We start from the raw sequence: 22,845 nt of genomic DNA, 5'->3' as shown, positions 1-22,845 counted from the left end.
ACTATGTTATCTTGTGTGTGTGTGTGTGTGTGTCTTTATTTATTTTATTAAATAAATCTTCATTCAGATTATTATAGGTGTTCCTCTTTTTTTTTTTTCCCCTATGTTATCTTTTTAAAAGACCCAGATTCTAATATAAATTCACTCATAAGGACAAAGTAACACTCCCACTAATCTAGTCTCATTAAGGTTTGATGAATATTTGTATGTAACAAATTTATCAAATTTATACTTTATCAGGTGCTAGTAGCTTAAATTTAATAATTTTCAAAACTAAGTTGAAAAGTAGAAAAGATATGTGTTTATCATATCATGTAGAAAACAAAGATGTGGAATCTTTATATGAAATACCATATCCAAAAGAATAAGCATTCGTTACTAGAACTACCACTTAAAATATTTAAATTTTCGTTAAATATGGATAATAAAGAATGTAAGATTTTTGCTAAAACCAGCATACAATTGTTTACTGAGAACAGAAAGCTATTTTAATAGCTATACATAAAGCATAATACTTTGAAATATCCTTTTCTCAATCTAAGAGATATTGTTCCCTTCAGAGTACAAATTCTAATTTATCCAGAGAATGGCATGATCTTTTACTTCCAGTTATAAAACAAAGCACTCAACACTACTACTCAAAAGCTAAAATAACTTTAAATTTAAAATACTAAAGGGAGACACAAAAAGACTCACAGGCACACCATGCTCCATTAATATATTGGGGTTCATGATGGTGACTAACTGATGTAGAAGATCAGGCTGAGATTCAAATAACTCAGGAGCCAGCTCCCTCATCACCTCCTCCAGTTGTTCTGCAGCATGAGATGGCACACCATACCATGTCTTTGGCTCCCCCCTAGCAAGAGAAATTAACTGTTTAGCCAGGTAGAGTATGGTGCCAATAAGGTCAGGGTCTCTGATTCAAATCCACTAAATTATAATTAACTGTCTTAGTTTATGGCCACAAACTATAAGCCATGAATCCTGGCAACCATCTCATAAACCTGTGCTATTTTTCATAATTGACACACACTTATCACTGTTTAAAAAAAAAAAAAAAAAGTGATTCCAAAACATACAAACTTGTTTAAAAAAAATTTTTTTTTTGATTTTTTTTTACAGAGAAGAAGGGAGAGGGATAGAGAGTTAGAAACATAGATGACAGAGAAACATCAATCAGCTGCCTCCTGCACACCTCCTACTGGGGATATGCCCGCAACCAAGGTATATGCCCTTGACCGGAATCAAACTTGGAACCTCTCACTCCACAGGCCAACCCTCTATCCACTGAGCCAAACGGGTCAGAGCACATATGAACTCTTTAAGGTGCATCAGTAAATAATGTTTTCAAACAGGAAAGATGCTACGTGAAAAGATGTTCCAAAGGATACAATGTCCACTGAACATTTCTAATTATTCCCATAATGATGAAAGTACAAGTTAGAATATCGTTAGATAACTTCACTCAGTTTAATTTTACTATCCAAGGAAATAAGACAAGGCTAGAAACTGTTGAAACCTTCTCTCTAAATCTTAAGGAGGACCAAAAACTTGCCATCATTAATGTACTAGACTTTAGTGCACTAGAGTTTATTTACAATACCAAGTTGTACTCTTAGGAAATGGATTTAATTTCCTAAGAGCACTCATGCTATTTATATAATAGCTCAATTTCTTAATCCTAATACAATTCATAGTGCCATTGCTAATAGAACTGACTATAATGATGAAAACGTTCTATATCTGTACTGGGCAATACAGGGGCTCCTAGTCACATGTGACTATATAAAGCACCTGAAATGTAGTTAGTGCAATTAAGGAAGTAAATTTTTTACTTTACTTTTTTTTTTTATTTAAAAGTATTACAAATAGTAGTACATATGTCTCTTTTTTCCCCCCAATTGACCTTCCCACAGCCTCCTCTACCCCTCCAACCTCCCCAAACCCCCTCCCCACACACATGCCCTCACCCCCCTCCCAGTGTCTAGTGTCCACTTGTTATGCTTATTATTATGCAAACAAGTCCTTTGGTGATCTCTTACCTTTTCCCTACCCCCCAACCCTCCCCAGTCTTCCCACTGAAATTTTTTATTTTACTTAATCTTTTTGTTTGTTTTTGTTAATTCTCACCAAAAGATAATTTTTGTATTGCTCTTTTAGAGAGAGTGAAAGAGAAGGAGGAAGGAGAGAGAGAGAAACATCAATGTGGGAGACACTTCAACCAGTTTGCCTCCCACATGCACCCCAACCCACCGGTCAGGGAGTAGAGAGGGAACCTAAAACCCAAGTGCCCTTGACCAATGGTGTGTAGACCAATGCTCTAACCCCTTTGCAACAACGGCCATGGCGATTTTGCTTAATCTTAATTAATTTAAACAGCCACATGTGGCTAGCAGCTATCACATTACACAGAATAGTGATAAATTAGAGCATGAAAACAACTAGAATTTTCCATTGCAAGTGTGATCTAAGTAGTAGTTTGGAAATGAAGAGAAAAGTATAATTTAGTTAAGATAATACTGGACAAAGAACTAAGTAAGCTCTTGATAAGATACCAAAAAATTCAACAAAATAATTTAATGAATATATATGTAACTTGGGCATTTCTAGCGAAAATGTCTTATAAAAAGAAGAAAAAAAACACTTGAAATTTTCAAATATGGAAGGTTTAATCGGGTCTTAAGTATATAAACTTGGACCATCCTCCTTTGCATATCAACAGATATGTCGAAGTAATTTTCATATATACCAAACAAGTATCATTTGGTCTACAACTCTAAGCTCCTGGGCATGCACATACTTTAAAAAGGAAGATGTCTAAGATGCTATATCCTTAGACCACTATATTTCTCTAATATATTATCCTACTTTTTAAAAAAAAATACATTTTTATTGATTTTTCTTTTAGAAAGAGAAGGAAGAGAGAGACACATCAATTGGATGCTTCCGGCACATCCCATACCAGAGATCAAGCCCACAACCCAGTCATGTGCCCTGACCAGATATCAAACTGGTAACCTTTAACACATAGACGAATGCCCAAAAAACTGAGCAACAGGGCTCTGATGCTACTTTTTGATAAAAAATACTTTTAAATTCAGCTCTCCACAATAATCTAAGATTAGTAAACTTCAAAAGGTTACTAAGTATGAATGCTGTTAACAAAGATTATACATACCAGTGCAAGTAATTGATGGAATAACTCCAGTGATCTTCAATGTGCCAGCAAAAAGAAGAGAAACACATTCCCACATAGAGCCATGGTACTTTCATACCTGAGATGTCTACATTAATATGTGCAAGAACAGACTGCTCAAGGACAGGCATGTTATTCAAGTTCCAACCAGAAAGTGCATATTCCTATAAAGAAAAAAAATGTAAATGAGAGATCAGAGATGGCCAGTGGCCAACAGACATCTCAAGGAAATATTCAAAAAAGAAAGAAAACTTTTATATTTACAGTAAGCTACTCCACAGAATCTATTCTCTTTGCTCTTTCATACAAAGAAATACCTAATATTTACCTAAATATACCTAAATATGTTCATCCTATTTACTCTCTAGGTGGTATTTAGATTTCCTTTTAATTATTTCAGATAACTCTGGTTCATTTTGAAGAAAATAAACAAGGCTTTTTATTACTCCCTCCAGCTTACCAGTAAAATAGTGTGAGACTAATTTTCATAGGTTACTATTTTATCCCCAAGTAGCATAACCTCCCAAAATGTCTACCACTACATTTTTAGAATGGTACCAGATATTAAGGACATAATGAGATTCATAATCCTGAATTTGATAAATTCTGATTATTAGATAAATTATAATAACAAAACATTTGTTTCATAGATGAATTCAATAGAAAAAAGAATTTACAGTTTCCAGAAATAACAAAAGAAAGCAAAGCCAGAATGAAAAAAAGAAAGCAGTTGTCTGACTTTTCATAGAAGTTTCTAACTGAATATAAGCACTAGGCACTGAGTTTCAAACACCCACCCTAAAGCCATATGAGGTAAAGACTTAAAAGTTCTTATGCTAGTGAAAAGCAGTTCTCAAAGCTGCATCTAGGGAGCCCAAAATAGATTCAAACTATTTTCATAATAATGCTAAGACATTATTTGCCTTTTTCACTATCATTCTTGCAGGAATGCAGTGTGAATTTTCCAGAGGACATATGATATGTGACATCGCAATAACTGAGTATAGAAACAGATAACAGAATCCAATTGCCTTCCACTGGAAGGTTGATAACTGTTGAACCTGGATGAAAGGAAGTGCATTATTACGTTTACTTTTATACATCTGAGACTTTCCATAACACAGGGTTTAAAAATAAAACCCTCAATTGTAAGAGCGTTTTATTTTACAGAAAATCTATAAACTAGGTAGATTTGAGGATTTCATCCATAATGCAGCACAAAGAAATGAAGACTATAAAAGTGTAAGTAAGGGTCAGAGAAGCTCTGGTCAGCGTGGCTCAGTTGGTTGAGCATTGTCCCATACACCAAAAGGTCACCATTTGATAGACAGTCAAAGCACATGGGGGGCTCAAGCCCCAGTAAGGAAGTATTGTAGGAGGCAGTGAACAGATGTTTCTCTAAATGACTCTCCTTCTTCCTCTCTCTCTAAAATCAATAAAAACTTATTTTTTTAAAAGAATCACAGAGGATAAAATAAGAAAGTTCAATATAGGTTTAACTAAAATTCCAATAAAAAATAATAGAGAGAGATGATTCTTACCATCAAAATGGTTCAAAAAAGAGTAAGAGAGAGGCTTTTCAAAATACTATTCAATATGTTTTAAGTTGGTTGATTAGCTGGTTGGCTGAATAATGAATCTAGTTGAAGAGGCAAGGCCTACATACAGAAGTTCCAAGACAAGGCAAGGCAATATATATTAAAATCCAAATACAGCAAAAGAATAAATGCTATAGTTCAGAGGACACCAAAATACTATCATCATGGGTTTGCATTGTTAAGAAAAATTCATGGAAAATGAAGAAACTGAATAGAACTTGAAAGGATAGATCAGATTTGAAGGTAGATAGACAAAATATACTGGTCTGGCTGATGAAGGGACAGTAGAATATTCATTCTCAGTAATACAGGAAATAAGACTAGAAAAAAGATTGTATCTTTAGTCTTAAGATTCAAATTAAGAACCCTGAATTTAATCTTACATTCAAAAGGGGGAACAATGCATCTTAAACATTTTTATACTTTTGATTATAGAAAATTTCAATATAAACAAAAGTAGGGAGATTTAGATAATCAATTCCCAAAGACATATCAAAATCTTAAAATGTTAAGTAAAATTAAAACACAAGACCGCAGAAAGAAGCAGTAATCAAAAATAGTTAACATAGCAAGCCTAAGACTGCTTTCCTTCAAAGGGTTGCTTGCTTCAAGTTTGGCCCTTGGTTGGCATCTGAAAACCTGCATGGTAAACAGCTCCTCTACACTGATGAGTGACTTCACAGAGCTGAGACTGTACAATGTGATTTATGTACATTTGCTTTCCTTCCAGGATTGTGGAATTTTGGGATGTGTTAGGCAGAGGGTGCTTAGGTCACCAGCCCCCAATAAAAACCTTGAGCACTGACTTTCTAATGAGCTTCCTGGTAGGCAATGCTTCACTCCTTGTCAATCTGATACTTAAGTAACTACAAGTACATAAGCGAGTGCCTCCATTGAGAGAGGACTCTTGAAAGCTTATACCTGGTTTTCTCTGGACTTTGACCACACATCTTTTCCCTTTGTTGATTTTACTCTGTACCCTTTTCAATGTAAAAAAAATCATAGCCATGAGTCTTCCTAGAAAATCACTGAACCCAGATATGGTCTTGTGAACCCCCAAAATTAGTGGTCATTATATAAGACCATGGCAAACATCCTAACATGATGTGATATGACCAAGACAAGGATGGTAGTAATGAGAATGAAAAGAGGCCAATCTTATATAAAAAAAAAAAAAATAATGAAAAATAAACTAACAGAATTCAATAATTTAATATGGAACAAGGATAAGAAGAAAACAGTATTCCCAAGGTTTTAAGTCCTATGCTATCTTTATTCCTCACAAACCTTGGAACACACTGTATTTGTAGAATACACTGTATTCATAAGACAAATATATTAACTTCAAAAGTATTTTTCCACTAAGCTATGATACCAGAGACATATGCTATTAGATATCAAAAGGCTAACCCATACAGAAGTTCAACACAAATGTACAACTCCTGATGAAAAACTAGCAGTTATCTATTATTCTAGTAGAGTCACTTTCAGAGGAGATTAACAAACTGACATAAAATCCTACCTAATAAAAAAATAATATGCAAATTAACCATCACTCTGCTACACCCACCAGCCACGCCCACGAGCCAATCAGAGTGAGTATGCAAATAAACCCAACCAAGATGGCTACAACCACTAAGAGTGGGAGGAAGGCTTGGGTTTCCCAGGTAATGGAGGAAGCCAAGCTTTCAGCCTGCCCTTGCCAGCCTAGGCCTCCGCTGAAGGCTACAAAGTTTCAATTATAGAAGGTAAAAAAATCCAAACAGAAATGGCTGCAGCCACGGAACAAGCAGGAGGCTTGGTTCCGCTCTAGACTACTAAGTTTCAATTGTAGAAGGTAAATAAATCCCAGATGCCAGGGCCTCCGCTTGGGTCGCCAGGAGGCATGGCTGGCCTGCAAACCACCACAGGCCCCTTGCCCAGGCTGTCCCATACCCCAAGGGAATCCCCACCCTGATCCAGGACACCCTTCAGAGAAAACCAGCTGATCCCCACCCGTGCACCAGGCCTCTATCCTATCTAATAAAAGAGTAATATGGAGATTGACCATCACTCCAACACACAATATGGCTGCCCCTATGTGGTCAAAGATCCTGCTCCCATGAGGACACAGATGGCCACCACAAGATGGCCAGCAGGGGAGGGCAGTTGGGAGGCACCAGGCCTGCAAGGGAGGGCAGTTGGGGGAACCAGGCCTCCTGGGGAGGGCAGTTGGAGGTGATCAACCCTGCAGGGGAGGGCAGTTAGGGGTGACCAGGCTGGCAGAGGAGGGAAGTTGGGGGCAAACAGGCTAGCAGGGGAGCAGTTAGACATCAATCTGGCTGCCATGGGAGTGGTTAGGGGGTGATCAGGCTGGGAGGCAGAAGTGGTTAGGGGCAACCAGGAAGACAGGCAGGCGAGCAGTTGGGAGCTAGCAGCCCTGGATTGTGAGAGGGATGTCCCAGATTGGAGAGAGTGCAGGCTGGGCTGAGGGACACCCCTACACCCTTGTAAGAATTTCATGCACAAGGCCTCTAGTATAAGTATAAAAATCTGAAGATTTTATTCACATTTTTCTGATTGGTCCTTGCAATCCTTTTGTGATAAATGAATTATCATATTCTAACCTTCAACACAAGAACAGAATTCTGAGTTAAACCTTACCAGGTACAGAACCATGTAAGTAGTATACTCCCAGTTCTGTTTTAAAGAAATGAATAATTTTGTATACATGATATAAAATGCTTGTATAAATACACTATCTCTGGAAAGATATACTAGAAGATGAAATAGAATCTTCATCTGTCAAATTGTAAATTTGGGTAGGAGGGAAACTTTTTAATTGTAAAGGACTTTCAGCAATGGTAATGTGAAGAGGCTGGGCAATTTCTCTTCAGAGAAAATAAGAATAAATTTGGAGAAAATTATCAAAATAACTATTTCAAGGCACTAGAAATTGACCAAAGGCAAAAACAAATTGAAAAGCATTTGCTCTTGAAAAACAAAAGAAGACTCAATAAAGACATTCCCAGATAAGCAAAGACTACAAGAATTCACTGCTAGCAGACCTGCACTATAAATAAATGTAGTCTTCTAGGCCAGAAGAAAATGACTCGAATTGGTAACTTTAATCCACAAGAATGAAGAACCCTGGCTGGTATGGCTCAGTTGGTTGGGCATCGTCCCATGCACAGAAAATTTGCTGGTTTGATTCCTGGTCAGGGCATATGACTAGGTTGGGGGCTCAATCCCCAACGTGGGATTGTACAAGAGGCATTTGATTGATGTTTCTCTCTCTCTCTAAAAAAAAAATCAATTAAAAAAAGGCTGTTTAAAGCAATAATTATATTGCTGTGTTTTATTTTATACACTATGTACATACAATGTACAACACACAAAAGAGTAGGAAATGAAGAGACACTGTTTCAAAGTTGCTATATTTACCAGAATTAGGTCAATATGAACATAAAGTAGATTGTGTTAAGTTAAAGATGTCAAATAAAGTTTAAGAAAAAAAAGCTACATATTATAATTCTTAGAATCACTAACTCAAAATATATAGCCAAAAAAAAAAAACCCAAAGGAGTTAAAATGGTATTATGAAAAATATCTACTCAACACAAAAAAATTCATAAAGGAGAAACAGGAAAAGACAGCAGACAGAAAGTAGCAAAATGGCAGACAATTAATAAACCAGGTCCAAAACAACAAAAAAGCCCACTGGGTGGAAGAACATGTTTGCCAATGTTATCTCCAAAAATGGTTTAATCTCATACAACTTAACAAAAGGAAGATAAACAACCCAATCAAAACATGGGCAAAGGAAAGAAATAGACACTTTTTGAAAGTGGACATACAGAAGGCCAAGGGACATATGAAAACATGCTCTAAGCCACTAATCATCCAAGAGGTGCAAATCAAAACGACAATGAGATACCATCTCACACTTGTCAGAATGGCTATTATCAACAAATCAACAAATGACAAGTGCTGGTGAGGATGTGGAGAAAAAGGAACTCTCGTGCACTGCTGGTGGGAATGCAGACTGGTGCCACCACTGTGGAGAACAGTATGGAGTTTCCTCAAAAAACTAAAAATGGAACTCCCATTTGACCCAGTGATCCCACTTCTAGGAATATATCCTAAGAAATTAGAAACACCAATCAGAAAGGATATATGCACCTCTATGTTCATAGCAGCACAATTTACCATAGCTAAGATTTGGAAACAATCTAAGTGCCCATCAGCAGATGAGTGGATTAAAAAATTGTGGTACATCTACACAATGGAATACTACGCTGCTATAAAAAGGAACCCTATCATTTGCAAAAGCATGGATGGACCTGGAGAGCATTATGCTAAGTGAAATAAGCCACTCAGAGAAAGATAAATATCACATGATGTCACTAATTTGTGGAATATAATGAACATAAACTGATGCACAAAAATAGATCCAGAATCAGAGAAGCATCTATCAGACCATCAAACCTCAGAGGGAAAGCAGGGGAGGGGAGGGAGAATGGGGAAAGATCAACCAAAGGACTCGTATTCATGCATATAAGCATAATCACTGGACACAGACACTATGGGGGTGAGAGCACGAGCGACGGGGGGAGGGGGGAAAGGAGGCAATGAAGGGATAAGGACACATATACAATACCTTAATCAATAAAGAAAAAAAAGGTGAAAAAAATAAATAAAAATAATAAACCATGTCAATAATTACATTAAATGTAAAATGGACTAAACACTCCACAATCAATAGATGATATCAGACTAGATTTCAAGACCCAATCACATGCTGGCTACAAGAAAGATGGCTCAAAGTAAAAAAAATAAAAGATATAACATGTAAGTAGTATTAAGAGAGCTGAAGTGGCCTGACTGGCATGACTCAGTGATTGAACTTCATCCTATGAACCAGGAGGTCTCAGTTCTATTCCCTGTCAGGGCACATGCCCGGGTTGTGGGGTCGATCCCATGGGGATTGAGGGGGCGTGCAGAAAGCAACTGATCAATGATTCTCTTTCATCACTGACATTTCTATCGCTTTCTTCCTCTCCCTTCCTCTTTGAAATCAATAAAAATATATATATATATTTTTTTTAAAAAAAAAAGAGAGCTGAAATAGCTATACTTTTCATTGTAAATCCTTCTGCACAATATAACTTTAAAAAAAAAAAAAAAAAACCTCGCCGAAACCGGTTTGGCTCAGTAGATAGAGCGTCAGCTTGTGGACTGAGGGGTCCCAGGTTCGATTCCGGTCAAGGGCATGTACCTTGGTTGTGGGCACATCCTCAGTGGGGGGCGTGCAGCTGATCGATGATTCTCTCTCATCAATGTTTCTATCTCTCTATCCCTCTCTTCCTCTCTGTAAAAAATCAATAAAATATAAAAAAAATATTTTAAAAAAAAAACAACCTCTGAATAATTCTTTCAATAGGAGATAAAACTTCTACCCTAACAGGTTTGGCTCAGTGGATAGTGCGTCTCAGGTTCAATTCCGGTCAAGGGCATGTACCTTGGTTGCGGGCACATCCCCAGTAGGAGGTGTGCAGGAGGCATCTGATCGATGTTTCTCTCTCATGAATGTTTCTAACTCTCTTATCCCTTTCCCTTTCTCTCTGTAAAAAATCAATAAAAAAATAAAAAACTTCTACTCACTACCAATTATGAGGAAAAGTGACAAGGATAAAAGTAAAGAGGGAAAAAAAAATGAAAGACCATTTTAATTTAGCTATATACATAGAGGTCATCTCCTATATGATGGGACTTTATTATGTGTTATAATTTAAATGCCTGTTTGAAATCCTATCTCCTTAGGTGTTGAAGGAAACTAAATTGCAGACCTATGAAATATAATTTTTTAAAAATCTTAAATCACCATCTAGATTTTCAAACAGAAAGAACTAGGTAAAATTATTCAAATGGGGTTGAAGTTTTAAACTAGTTAAATTGGTTATTTTATTTTATTTTTTCTACTGTGTAGAAGCAGCCTACATGCAAAGGTCAGATAATGGTTGAAGGCCACAGATTTGCTCTGGCATGAGTACTATGAGACCCAGGGGACAGGCTAGCCATAAATCCAAACCCACACATTGGTTTTGAAAAGCAAATAATATTTAAAGGTACTTTGAATTCTTTCATATTTAATATTTTAAACAAACATGGTCCCTTATGATTAATAATAAACGCAGTTTTCTACTACGCAAAGACTAAATCGGCTAGGGGTGAGGAGAAATTTAGACTGCTATCTGCTATGCACCTCTTCTTCTGGCAGCATCTTTCTCCGACCATCCTTTACAGGAAATCCACTTCCAAAGTCTTTTGAGGAAATATCAGCCCCATACTCTACAATAACATCTTCTTCAATGCTGCTCACCAGCCGCCAAAATTCCTTTTCTACTAGTTCTGTGGGAACCATCTACACAAGGAAAACAAAGATTATATATTACTAACTTACTATAACCAGAATCCACTATAACATTAATACACAAATCAAGTTTAACACAAACCCATGATTAAAAAAAAAACTTATTCTGTCCAAGAGCTAAAAACACTGGGTCCTAGCCTTTCCCACCGAGGATAGGGAAAAACAAAAGACAACTTAAATGTCCAGAAAAATATAGTGAACTTGAACTGCCATTTTTTGCAAGCTACTTCCTAAAGACTAAAGATGACCTAGGACATCTAAGAGGAAAAAGGAAACACAAAAATCAAGGCTTAATTTTAAGAGCTTTGGCAAATTTTTTATAGGGATTTTTAAAAGTCCAAGATCCTGCCTGGCCAATGTGGCTCATTGGTTGAGCGTCAACTCAGGAACCAGGAGGTCATGGTTCGATTCCCAGTCAGGGTATAGGCCTAGGTTGTGGCCTCAATCCCCGGGGGTGGTGGGGCCTCATGCAAAGAGGCAGCATTGATGTTTCTATCTCTCTATTCCTCTCCCTTCCTCTCTCTCTAAAAATCAATAATAGCATTTTTAAAAATCCCAAGATTCCCTAGGAAAAGAAGCAAACCTTATATTACAAATAACTAAACAAAAGCAGCAACTACCACGTATTCCATGCTTTTCTATAAAAGATTACTCAGTGAGTTAAGTAAACAATTTTATGATCAAATATTTTTTCTTAACCCGTCAGTGCACACTGCCACATTAGTGAGTGAAAGAAACTGAAACAGATGCCAGGCCCCTAGTCTTTAGATGTGGTGATCTATCATCTTTTACAAACTGTGCGTTCTCTACAAAATAAAATAAACAGAAAGCAAACCAAAAGCTTTCAACTTCATAACTTCCTAAACTGACTAAATATAGATACTCACATGGACTGGCATATTGAAATAGTCAGACTTAAAATTATCTGCCATCTCTCCAAAGCTCTGAAGTGTATACTCTCGTACAGCCTGTTCAAATCCAAAGGCTTCTCGAGGTTTATTACATTCCTAGGAAGAAAAAATATCTAAGATTAACTCACTGAAACAGAACTGAATATAGTATTATGGTTCTCTGATACTAGCTTCTTTGATCATTTCCCTAGGTAAAGCTAATCCAATCAACCAAAACAAAACAAGCATTAATTACTTTCAATATGGAATTAGGAGACAATGTTCTAGAACCTCTCTGCATTTTTTGCAGTCTTCCAATAGGAAACTGGATAAGACACATTTAAATTTTGGAGTCTGGCACTATGACAAACAACAGGACTACTCATTTGCATCAAGCCTAGGGATGCCTATTTTTCTCAGTATATTAGTGCATCTAGCTGTAGAGAATATAAATGTTCATGGAGGAAGGAGAGATGACGGATAAAGGTGTATCCACTAGATTGCTAGAATATCTAGCTAGAAGAATGTTTTTTTCACACTATCAATCATCATTATAAATATCTTCACACAAATACTCAGCATAGAACTGCTTCTGAATCATCTAACCTATTTGAGATGAATAAGTAATAATTCAAGGTCATAAAAGACCTCTGAATATATCTATATACATCCAGCCAATTCCTTTCCTTCAATATCCTTTCATATTTTGTTAAAAATAAGTAAACAGACTAAGCATTTTATGACAATGACATCATTATAATCTTTCAATAAGAAAATTTATACAATCAAATAAAAATTTAAACAAGCTAACAGTTTATTTGGTAGTATGAAAACTGAATGCATAATACCTACATTTTAGAGTTTCAGGTCTAATGAGATTTTTGTTATTGTTGTTGTTTAATTTAAAAAAGAAAAATATCCCTAGCTGGTTTGGCTCACTGGACAGAGCATCTGCCTGTGGACTGAAGAGTCCTAGGTTTGATTCCAATCAAGGGCACATGCCCAGGTTGTGGGCTCGATTCCCAGTAGGGGGCATGCAAGAGGCAGCCAATCAATGATTCGGTCCCATCAGTGATATTTCTATCTCTCTCTCCCTCTCCCTGTCTCTCTGAAATCAATGAAAAAATATAAAGTTTAAAAAATAAATAAAAATAGAGTATCATACTAAGCGAAATAAGCCAGAAGAAAACAAGTATCACATAATCTCACTCACATGTGGAATCTAATGAACAAAGTAAACTGAACAAAATAGATCCAGATACAAAGAAGCATGGAATAGACTGTGGAATCTTAGAGAGGGTGGGTGAGTGGGGAAGAAATCAAACAAAAAACTTGTATGCATATATGTATAACATATAGACACAGATAACAGGGTGGTGAAAGCTTTGGGCAAGGTATGGGAGCAGGCTACAAGGGGTCAATGGGGGGAAAGAGGAACTTATGTAATACTTTCAACAATAAAGATTAAATAAAATAAAATAATTAATTAATTAATTAAATATAAAATAGAAAAAATAACCTACATCCTTTATTTTTCTTTTTTAAATATATTTTATTGAGTTTATACAGAGAGCAAGATAGAGGGATAGAAAGCTAGAAACATCGATGAGAGAGAAACATTGATCAGCTGCCTCCTGCACACCCCCCAATGGGGATGTGTCCACAACCAAGGTACATGCCCTTGACTGGAATTGAACCCAGGACCTTTCAGTCCGCAGACCGACACTCTATCCACTGAACCAAACCGGTTTCGGCTCCTTTTTATTTTTATTATTTTCCAGGAATATAAAAATTCTGAGCAAAAGTCTCATTCATTTGCAGCAATACCATAGTCAGAAAAAATTTTTTGAAAAGCAAGCTGTCACATTACAATTTTTACAGTTCCATTCAATCTCTCTCTTTAAAAATTCTGGAGATTTTAAACAGCAAAGAACAAAAATAGAGTGGAAGAAGCTTTTGGGAATGTGTTTACTACATGAGTGTATGCATGTGTTATTGTTCTTAGTTTAAAAAGAATCCTTAGCCCTAACTGGTTTGGCTCAACAGATGGAGTGTCAACCTGCGGACTCAAGGGTCCCAGGTTAGATTCCGGTCAAGGGCATGTACCTTGGTTGCAGGTACATCCCCAGTAGGGGATGTGCAGGAGGCAACTGACTGATGTTTCTCTCTCACTGATGTTTCTAACTCCCTATCCCTCTTTCTTCCTCTCTGTAAAAAAAAAAAAAAAAAAAAAAAAAAAAAAAAAAAAATCAATAAAATATATATATATTTTTTAAAATCTATAAATTGTACCTCAGCAACGCATTTAGGACACCTCCAATCTCCTTTGGGCACATCAGGTAGTGGGGGAATTAAACAAAATGTATGATAGCTGTCATCACATCCATCACACAAAAGCAATTTATCTTCATTATTTCCTCGACCACAAAACATACAAACATAGAGATCAACCTGTTAAAAAACAAAGTAAAATAAAAATCTATTTTCTATAATAAGTAATGTTAAAATTTTACCAAGAACTCCTTAATTGAAACAAAATAATGTACAATAAAAAGTAAATACAACTTAAATCCTGAATATTTAAATAATTGTTCTTAGCTTTTCATAAAACGTCCTGAACTTCCTGAGCTTCTATAGGAAAGTTAGTAAGAGTATATTAAGTTATTAGAATAAAGAAAGACTACAAATCTAGGGTTCTTGAAAAGTCAACTATATACCATGTCATCTTTATAAAATATACCATGTCATCTTTCCTATAAACTAGGGGTGTCGAACTCAATCAGAGAAGGGGCCAAAATCTAAAATCCAGACTAAATCGCGGGCCGAATGGTTTACTAAACAGTCATAAACTGACAATGTCATAAACTGACAGCGGAGTGCAGTGATGACAGCGCGGTGCGGGCCACATTGCAAGGCCTGGCGGGCTGGATTTGGCCCGCGGGCCTTGTGTTTGACATATGTGCTATAAACAAATACTGTTAGAGAATGAATACTGAGCACTGTCTATAATACAGCTCAAGGATTTACAGATTCATATTCATTCTCTTACACACAAGTCTAAGAGTCAGGGGAACAATCTATGTATATGGAACAAAGTCAGATTAGCATTACATAACCAAAGCTGCAACTTCAGGTTCACCATTAATTCTCCTAACCCAATTAATTAACTAAATGGCATGCTAAGATACTAGAGCAAGGTAAAAAGTACAAAACTAAATAAAAATCCTTTCCCTCCTGACACATCTCAGAACACTTACAAAGTTAACAGAGAGAGTTCCTTTCCGTTGTCTCATTTGCATGTTAAATGCGTCTGACCTGTTGGTAACTTTTCGTCTTCGGGAGACCTCATCTTAAAATAAAAATAGTTATATAATAATAGCAAAAACTAATGTTGAGAGCTTACTCTGGACCAGACACTATTTAACATTATTTTAAAATTATTTAAATTATTTAAAATCTCACAACACTATGAGGTAAAAAACTATTATCCCCCCAATGAAGATAAAGAATCTGAAGTACAGAGAAATTACATAACTTGCCCAAAATCACACAGCCAGTCAATGGCAGATTGGGATTCCAATCCAGGCAATCAAACTCCAGAGATCTTAACTACTAATTCTATACTGACTATATGAAGTACTTATCAGGGACTAATTTGAGACTAGTTTTATGATCACTGCCAGATAATACAATTATTAAAAGAATGGAAATAATAATCAAAATGCTTAATTCTTAAAACATTATAATGTATTAAATCCTATCACACTGAACTTTTTGAGAGTGATCCTCCAGAGTTCAGTGCACAATCTGAAGTATGAGTTAATAAATATCACAAAATGCATAGTTAATATGATTTGTGATTATAGTATTTCATTAAATTCTTACGCATTAAAAATAGATATAATGCAATCTGTGTTAAATTGAGTTTTAAAACTGACATGTACCTATAGGTAAAGATGGAACTTGATGTTTGCATTAGTAATTTTACTAATTAAAACTTTCAAACATGTTAAGATGTGATTAACAGGCTTTCCTCAAACAAAGAAGTATAAAATATATCATGACTTACAGAAAAATATCAAAATTATAGTTAGAATATAAGTCGTAAGTTCTCCCCCACTATATTTTGATACAAAGGCCAGAGAATCCTCTATTTCTCTTTGAATTTAAAAGTTACAAGACTTAGATCACCAGGTGAGAACCATTAATTTCACCATTCTCCCATAAACTAGCCTTTCGAATAAATCTCTGTGCCACATATTAAAAGAGAGAAGGAAAATTTGTCTTCCAAAATATTATAAAAATTCAACCTAATATGGCTCCTCACACCTTAAATGACTTCTCTAGGAACCAAGTTGCAAGTTTACAAGTCTTGGGAAAATCCCAAGGCAGACTGCAACTCAAATATCATTTGAATCTTGCTATAACCTCACTGTTATACCTTATTTCTTTTCATGACCAAACAACAGATTTTTTTTATAATATATTTTTTAATTAAATTATTATTTTTGTACATATACCAATGCCCCCCCCCTCCTCCCGTACATACCCTCCCCAAACAACAGATTTTTACCTTCTTTATCTTTTGTTCCCATTGCCAGGCCCACGACCTTAGGCCCAGCCCCAAAAATTCGAAGTTTCTTCAGTTCTGTGTTTTTATTCACGTCTCCAGATTCTGACTAAAAATAAAAAATAAGACATGTTAGTCTAGTTATTCTGTCTATTCTGATTCATACATTATTTCTAGTCAAAGAAATAATGTTTCATGGTCCTCTTCAAAAATGAAGAAAAAAATTATTTCTTCTCTAAATCCAACCACTGCCTCATTACAACAGTTAAGCACTCGTCACCAAAACACTATTCAAGCTCTAACCAGTTTGGCTCAGTGGATAGAGCGTTGGCCTGCAGACTCAAGGGTCCCAGTTTGATTCCAGTCAAGGGCATGTACCTTGGTTGTAGGCACATCCTCAAAGGGGAGTATGCAGGAAGCAACTGACTGATGTTTCTCTCTCTTCAATGTTTCTAACTCTCTATCCCTCTCCTTCCTCTCTGTAAAAAATCAATAAAATATATATTTTTTAAAAGCACACTATGTAACACCCAGATTCCTTTCTACAAAAGAAAATTTTTCAAAAAAGCACAGTTGTCGATTAGGTTCTGTCCAGAGATAGACAGTAGTGGTAGTAACTGATTATAATATAGATAACTCCATAGTAAGCCTCACTTCTAACTTGCTAATGAACACAAACTCTGATTAGGAAGCAAAATGCCCATCCCAACAGATGAAGATAATTGCTGTATGCCAATTATGTCAATGCCATTTCTCTCTGTTGGTGATGACCTAGCTAGGGATGGGAATGTTATCTTGGTTTAGCCAACAAGACATAAAAAAAATCTACTGGAGGGCTCTGGGAAAGATTTTTATCCTATATAATAAAAGCCTAATATACAAATTGTCCCTTCGGGCAGTCTTTCAACCAAGAGACCAGGAGTTCAACTGCTCGCTATGACGTGAACTGACCACCAGGGGACAGTGCAGAACATGGCGGGGAAGGGGGTTGGCAACACAGTGCAGGCCCCGATGAGCCCCAATGAGAGCAGGACTGTGGCAGGATCGTGGAGCAGGTTAAAAGGTGGCGCCAGGCCAAGGCGGGTGCTAGCAGGGGCCAAATCACTCAGCCAATCACTCACATATGATGACCAGAGATGGCAGCAGCAGGGAACAGGGCCATAGTCTGGCTCCCAGGCACTGAGGGAGCCGAGCGATGGGGGCCCAGCCCCTGGCCCCAACCAATCGTCCCACAGACGGAATAGTGGAGCAAGCCAGGGTGCCAGGCTACAAGGCTGGGGGCACGGACTGGGACCGGATCTCCACAGGCCAACCCTAAGGGACCCCACCCATGCACAATTTCATGCACCGAGCCTCTAGTCTTCTAATAAAAGAGAAAGCTTCTCAAAGAGTAAGCCTTTTTGCCCCAACTTCCTTTCCTACTGCTAGAGACTCAGGCTGGTGAAAGTATGGTGCTGGACTATACAGCAGCCACACGGCAATCAGGAGGAGATATATCATCCATACAATGAAGAAAACAAAGCAGAAAGATGGAGAGGCTGAGCCCTTGAAGATAATGGGCAGTTGCTGTTATCAATCCTAGAACTACCGTATTTTTCGGACCATAAGACGCACCGGACCATAAGACGCACCAGTTTTTAGAGAAGGGAAATGAAGAAAAAAAGATTCTGAAACAAATAGTGTCCTAAAATATTTTATGTGCATTAAAACCCAACATCACAATCATAAACACATGTAATCAACCCTGTAAAGTAAACAGCAGCATTTAGAACCATTTTAGAGCCAGGCAAGCACACAGAGACCACACAGAGCCGGGCAAGTAAAAAAACTTTTTTTTTACAGTATATGTGTAGGCTATATTTGGACCATAAGACGCAGGGACTTTTTCCCCCCACTTCTGGGGGGGGAAAAAGTGCGTCTTATGGTCCGAAAAATACGGTACCTATATCTCTGAAATTTTTATGTGAGAAATATGTCCTTATGTGAAAACTATGTTTTTAAAGTTTAAGCTACTATCATTTGGAGAGCATCTTGGCGAAACTGCCATTATAGGCATAATCTCTGAATGGACACTAAGTAAGTAATCAAAATTAATTTAAAATATACTTAGTCAAGGTGGGCCGGCATGGTTCAATGGTTGAGTGTTGACCTATGAACCAGGAGGTCACGGTTTAATTCCCGCTTAGGGTACATGCCTGAGTTGGGGGCTCAATTCCCAGTGGGGGTGTGCAAGAGGCAGCTAATCAATGATTCTCTCTCATCATTGATGTTTCTATTTCTCCCTCTCCCTTCCTCTCTGAAATCAATAAAAAATAAATATTTAAATATCACATGATCTTACTCATTTGTGGAATATAATGAACAACATAAACTGATGAACTAAAATAGATCCAGAGACATAGATGCATCGAACAGACCATCCACCCTCAGTGAAGGCATGGGGAGGGGAGGGGATCAACCGAAGGACTTGTATGCATGTATATAAGCAGAACCCATGGACACAGACAGTAATGACAGCATGTGCTGGGGGATGGGGGGATGGAAGACCGGGGAGAGGCCAATGGGGAAAAAAGGAGACATACATAATACTTTAAACAAATAATTTTTTTAAAAAAGATAATCTCCCCTTTTTTCAAATATTTTATTGAGTTTTTTACAGAGAGGAAGAGAGAGGGATAGAGAGTTAGAAACATCAATGAGAGAGAATCATCAATCAGCTGCCTCTTGCACACCCCCTACTGGGGATGTGCCCGCAACCAACCAAGGTACATGCCCTTGACCGGAATCGAACCTGGGACCTTTCAGTCGGCAGGCTGACGCTCTATCCACTGAGCCAAACCGGTTTCGGCAAAAAAAGATAATCTCACTCTTAAAAAACGTTTCCTGTAAAATAAACTGCAGGTATTAGGTAATTAATTAATTAATTCAAATATACTTAGCTAATAAAAAATAAAACAGGATATAGTACAGACTTCTTTATAAATCTATGGCAACACAACAGCTGACATATGCAGATCAGACTAATAAAGGATCATATAAGAATCAAACCAAACAAATGACACTTCCAAAATTTATTTTTTAACTTTAGTAAATTGATTTGGCTAAACTTATCAACTTATACAGTTAATTTAATGTTAAACACATCCTTTACCCCTACCAGAGCAAAGTATACATAATAATAAAAGCTAGCAGTACGTGCCATATCAAAATATTTTACTCAGTTAATCCTAACAACAATCTTTATAGATAGGCAATACAGTTCCAAAAAGCAGGAGGGGGAAATTACCTGATCTCTTTGGAATAAAACAACTGAAATAAAAAAATTAAAATCAAAAGGCCCTACCACCTGGAATTTAACTTTCTATGAAAAACTAATGATTTTAAAATGATAATGAAAAGGCTATATATCAGAATTTCTGGAACAAATTAAATCAGGGATCACAAGGAACTTTATAGTCTTAAACATATCAATCAAAACAAAAGAATAAAAATAAAAGAATTAAATTACCAATGGAAAATGCTAGGAAAATAACTACAACAAAAACCAAAAGAACTTTGTGATATTGGATTAGAAGTGAAATTATCAGTATGAGCTCAAAATATAAAGTCACAATGTCTTTAGAATTTACTTCCCAGCCCTGACCACTAAAAAGAGTCTATAAATAATGTATCCTAGTAGGAAAAAACACACTTTGTGCTTAGATTTTGGTTTCTAAATACCATTTCCCAATAAAATTACACAGGATTCTTTGGATAAATGGCTGATTCCAGGTCTAAAGCTGGCATGAAAACGAGCCTTTTCTGTGCTTAAATAGGTGCTCAAAAACAAATGGAAACATGGTCAAAAGGACATCATGAATCAGTTTAAAGATGCTCCCATTAGCCAAATTTGAAACAAGAAATAAAGGGGCCCAACTAGTGTGGCTCAGTGATTGAGCATCAACCTGTGAATTAGGAAGTCACGGTTCCATTCCTGGTCAGGGCACATGCCTGGGTTTTGGGCTCGATCCCCAGCGGGAGGGGTGGGGGGAAGGAGGTATGCAGGAGGCAGCCAATCAATTATTCTCTTTCATCACTAATGTTTTTCTCTCTCTCCCTCTCCCTTCCTCTCTAAAATAAAAAATATATATTTTAAAATATATTTTATTTTATTTTTTTTTTAGGGAGAGGAATAGAGAGTTAGAAACATCAATGAGAGAGAAACATTAATTAGCTGCCTCCTGCACACCCCTCTGGGAATGTGCCCACAACCAAGGTACATGCTCTTGACTGGGATCGAACCTGGGACCCTTCAGTCCGCAGGCCGACATTCTATCCACTGAGCCAAACTGGTCAGGGCGAAAAATATTTATTTTTAAAAAACAAATAAAAGGTTATAAGACATGTATTTAAAAAATCATGCTCTACAGTGATATAAATGAGGAACAGTCATGGTTCCAAAGGTATAAAAATTCATCAAAATGTAGATTTAATATATACATTTTACTGTATGAAAAATATAGCTTAAGAAAAAGTATGGGTTGTTCTTTAAAGAAAAGGATAACTAATAAATATACAAAGAATAATAGAACTAGAAAACCATCCATTTTGCAACCACCAATATAGTAACTAATTCAAGCAAAGATTATCAATGAATGTTAAGATTATTGGATAAATCATAACTAGAAAAGAGGTTATCCACACCTTCTCATGATTTATTCTTTTTATTACAAAGAGAATAAGCGCTTTATAAATGGAGAAATCTGGCTCAAATTTAGTGTCACCAATAATGAGCCTTATTGGCATAATGGGCTTCATTCTCCTATGTAAAGGTGTTAAGAACTTGCTAATTCTTGCTCTAGCCAGTTTGGCTCACTGGATAGAGCATCAGGCTGTGGGTCCTGAGTTCAATTCTAGTCAAGGGCACATGCTGGGGTTGCAGGCTCACTCCCATTGTGGGCGGCGTACAGGAGGCAGCCAATCAATGATTCTCTCTCATCATTGGTGTTTCTCTCTCTCCCTCTCCCTTCCTCTCTGAAATAAAGTATTTTTTAAAAAGTAATAATTTGCTCATTTTTGATAAGACAAATAGTAATTTCAGCTTTCAAGGAACACATGTAGAGCAAGCATGTCAAGCTCACAGCCCAGCCAATATAACAGTATGTAAGAAACATTTTAATAAATTTTGGCCCTAACTGGTTTGGCTCAGTGGATAGAGCGTCAGCCTGCAGACTGAAGGGTCCCAGGTTCAATTTCAGTAAGGGCATGTACAAGGGTTGTGCGCACATCCCTAGTAGAGGTGTGTAGGAGGCAGGTGATCTATGTTTCTCTCTCATCCATATTTCTAACTCTCTATCCCTCTCCCTTCCTCTCTAAAAAAAATCTTTTTAAAAAAATTTTGTAACTTCATGATCTTAGAGCTGTTAATGCTACTATGCATACCATGGGAGCTTTATAACCTGGACTTCCAGCGCCTTTACAAATCCCTTTAAATAGGTCCCTCATAGTAGTAGATCTTAAGGATTGTTTTTTCACAATTCCCTTGGCACCTCAAGATAAAAAGAGATTTGCATTTTTAGTGCCATCTATTAATAATATAGAGCCTATGAAAAGATATCAATGGAACGTTTCACCTCAAGGAATGGTCAATAGCCCTACTTTGTGTCAAAAATACGTGGCTCAAGCTGTTCAGCCTTTAAGGGACAAATATTCCCAATGTTACATTATTCATTACATGGATGACTTGCTCTTAGCAAGCCCACAGGAGGAACAGACCTTGGCCATGTTCTCCCAATTAGAAGAGGAGCTCCCTAAATGGGGCTTAAGAATTGCCCCAGAGAAGGTACAAAAAGAAATGCCTTTCCAACATCTGGGAACCAAAATTGAAAACCAAAGCATTAGGCCTCAGAAGGTGGAGATAAGAAAAGATTGTCTTAAAACTTTAAATGACTTTCAGAAATTATTAGGAGACATTAACTGGTTAAGACCTTATCTGAAGATATCTACAGGAGAAATGACAAATTTATTTAGTTTACTTAGAGGTGACTCTAATCTTTCTTCTCCCCGAACATTAACTGATGAAGCTAGAAATGAGTTGCTAAGGGTTGAGCAGGCAATTTCCTCAGCCCAAGTAGCAGGGGTACAGCCCGAATTGCCTTTATTGGGACAAATTAACCCTACTGAAATAGTCCCACTGG

At 36.8% G+C, this 22,845-nt stretch overlaps 1 protein-coding gene across 3 annotated transcripts in view; it reads right to left on the bottom strand.

Moving 5' to 3' along the window:
* KDM5A (lysine demethylase 5A) overlaps positions 1 to 22,845 on the bottom strand; it is a 103,586-nt gene that overhangs the window by 60,229 nt on the left and 20,512 nt on the right. For all 3 annotated transcript variants that reach the window (XM_084878384.1, XM_084878382.1, XM_084878383.1), the window contains 7 exons: positions 16,673 to 16,778; positions 15,357 to 15,448; positions 14,392 to 14,550; positions 12,097 to 12,216; positions 11,042 to 11,200; positions 3,182 to 3,363; positions 697 to 859 (listed from right to left, as the gene is read on the bottom strand). In XM_084878384.1, coding sequence (XP_084734510.1) covers positions 697 to 859; positions 3,182 to 3,363; positions 11,042 to 11,200; positions 12,097 to 12,216; positions 14,392 to 14,550; positions 15,357 to 15,448; positions 16,673 to 16,778 — 981 coding nt within the window. The remainder of the gene's footprint in view (positions 1 to 696; positions 860 to 3,181; positions 3,364 to 11,041; positions 11,201 to 12,096; positions 12,217 to 14,391; positions 14,551 to 15,356; positions 15,449 to 16,672; positions 16,779 to 22,845) is intronic.

This window comes from Pipistrellus hanaki, assembly GCF_964339955.1.
Source record: "Pipistrellus hanaki genome assembly, chromosome: 3".
Classification (NCBI taxonomy): Eukaryota; Metazoa; Chordata; class Mammalia; order Chiroptera; family Vespertilionidae; genus Pipistrellus; species Pipistrellus hanaki.
This window is presented reverse-complemented; position numbering and strand designations above follow the sequence as displayed.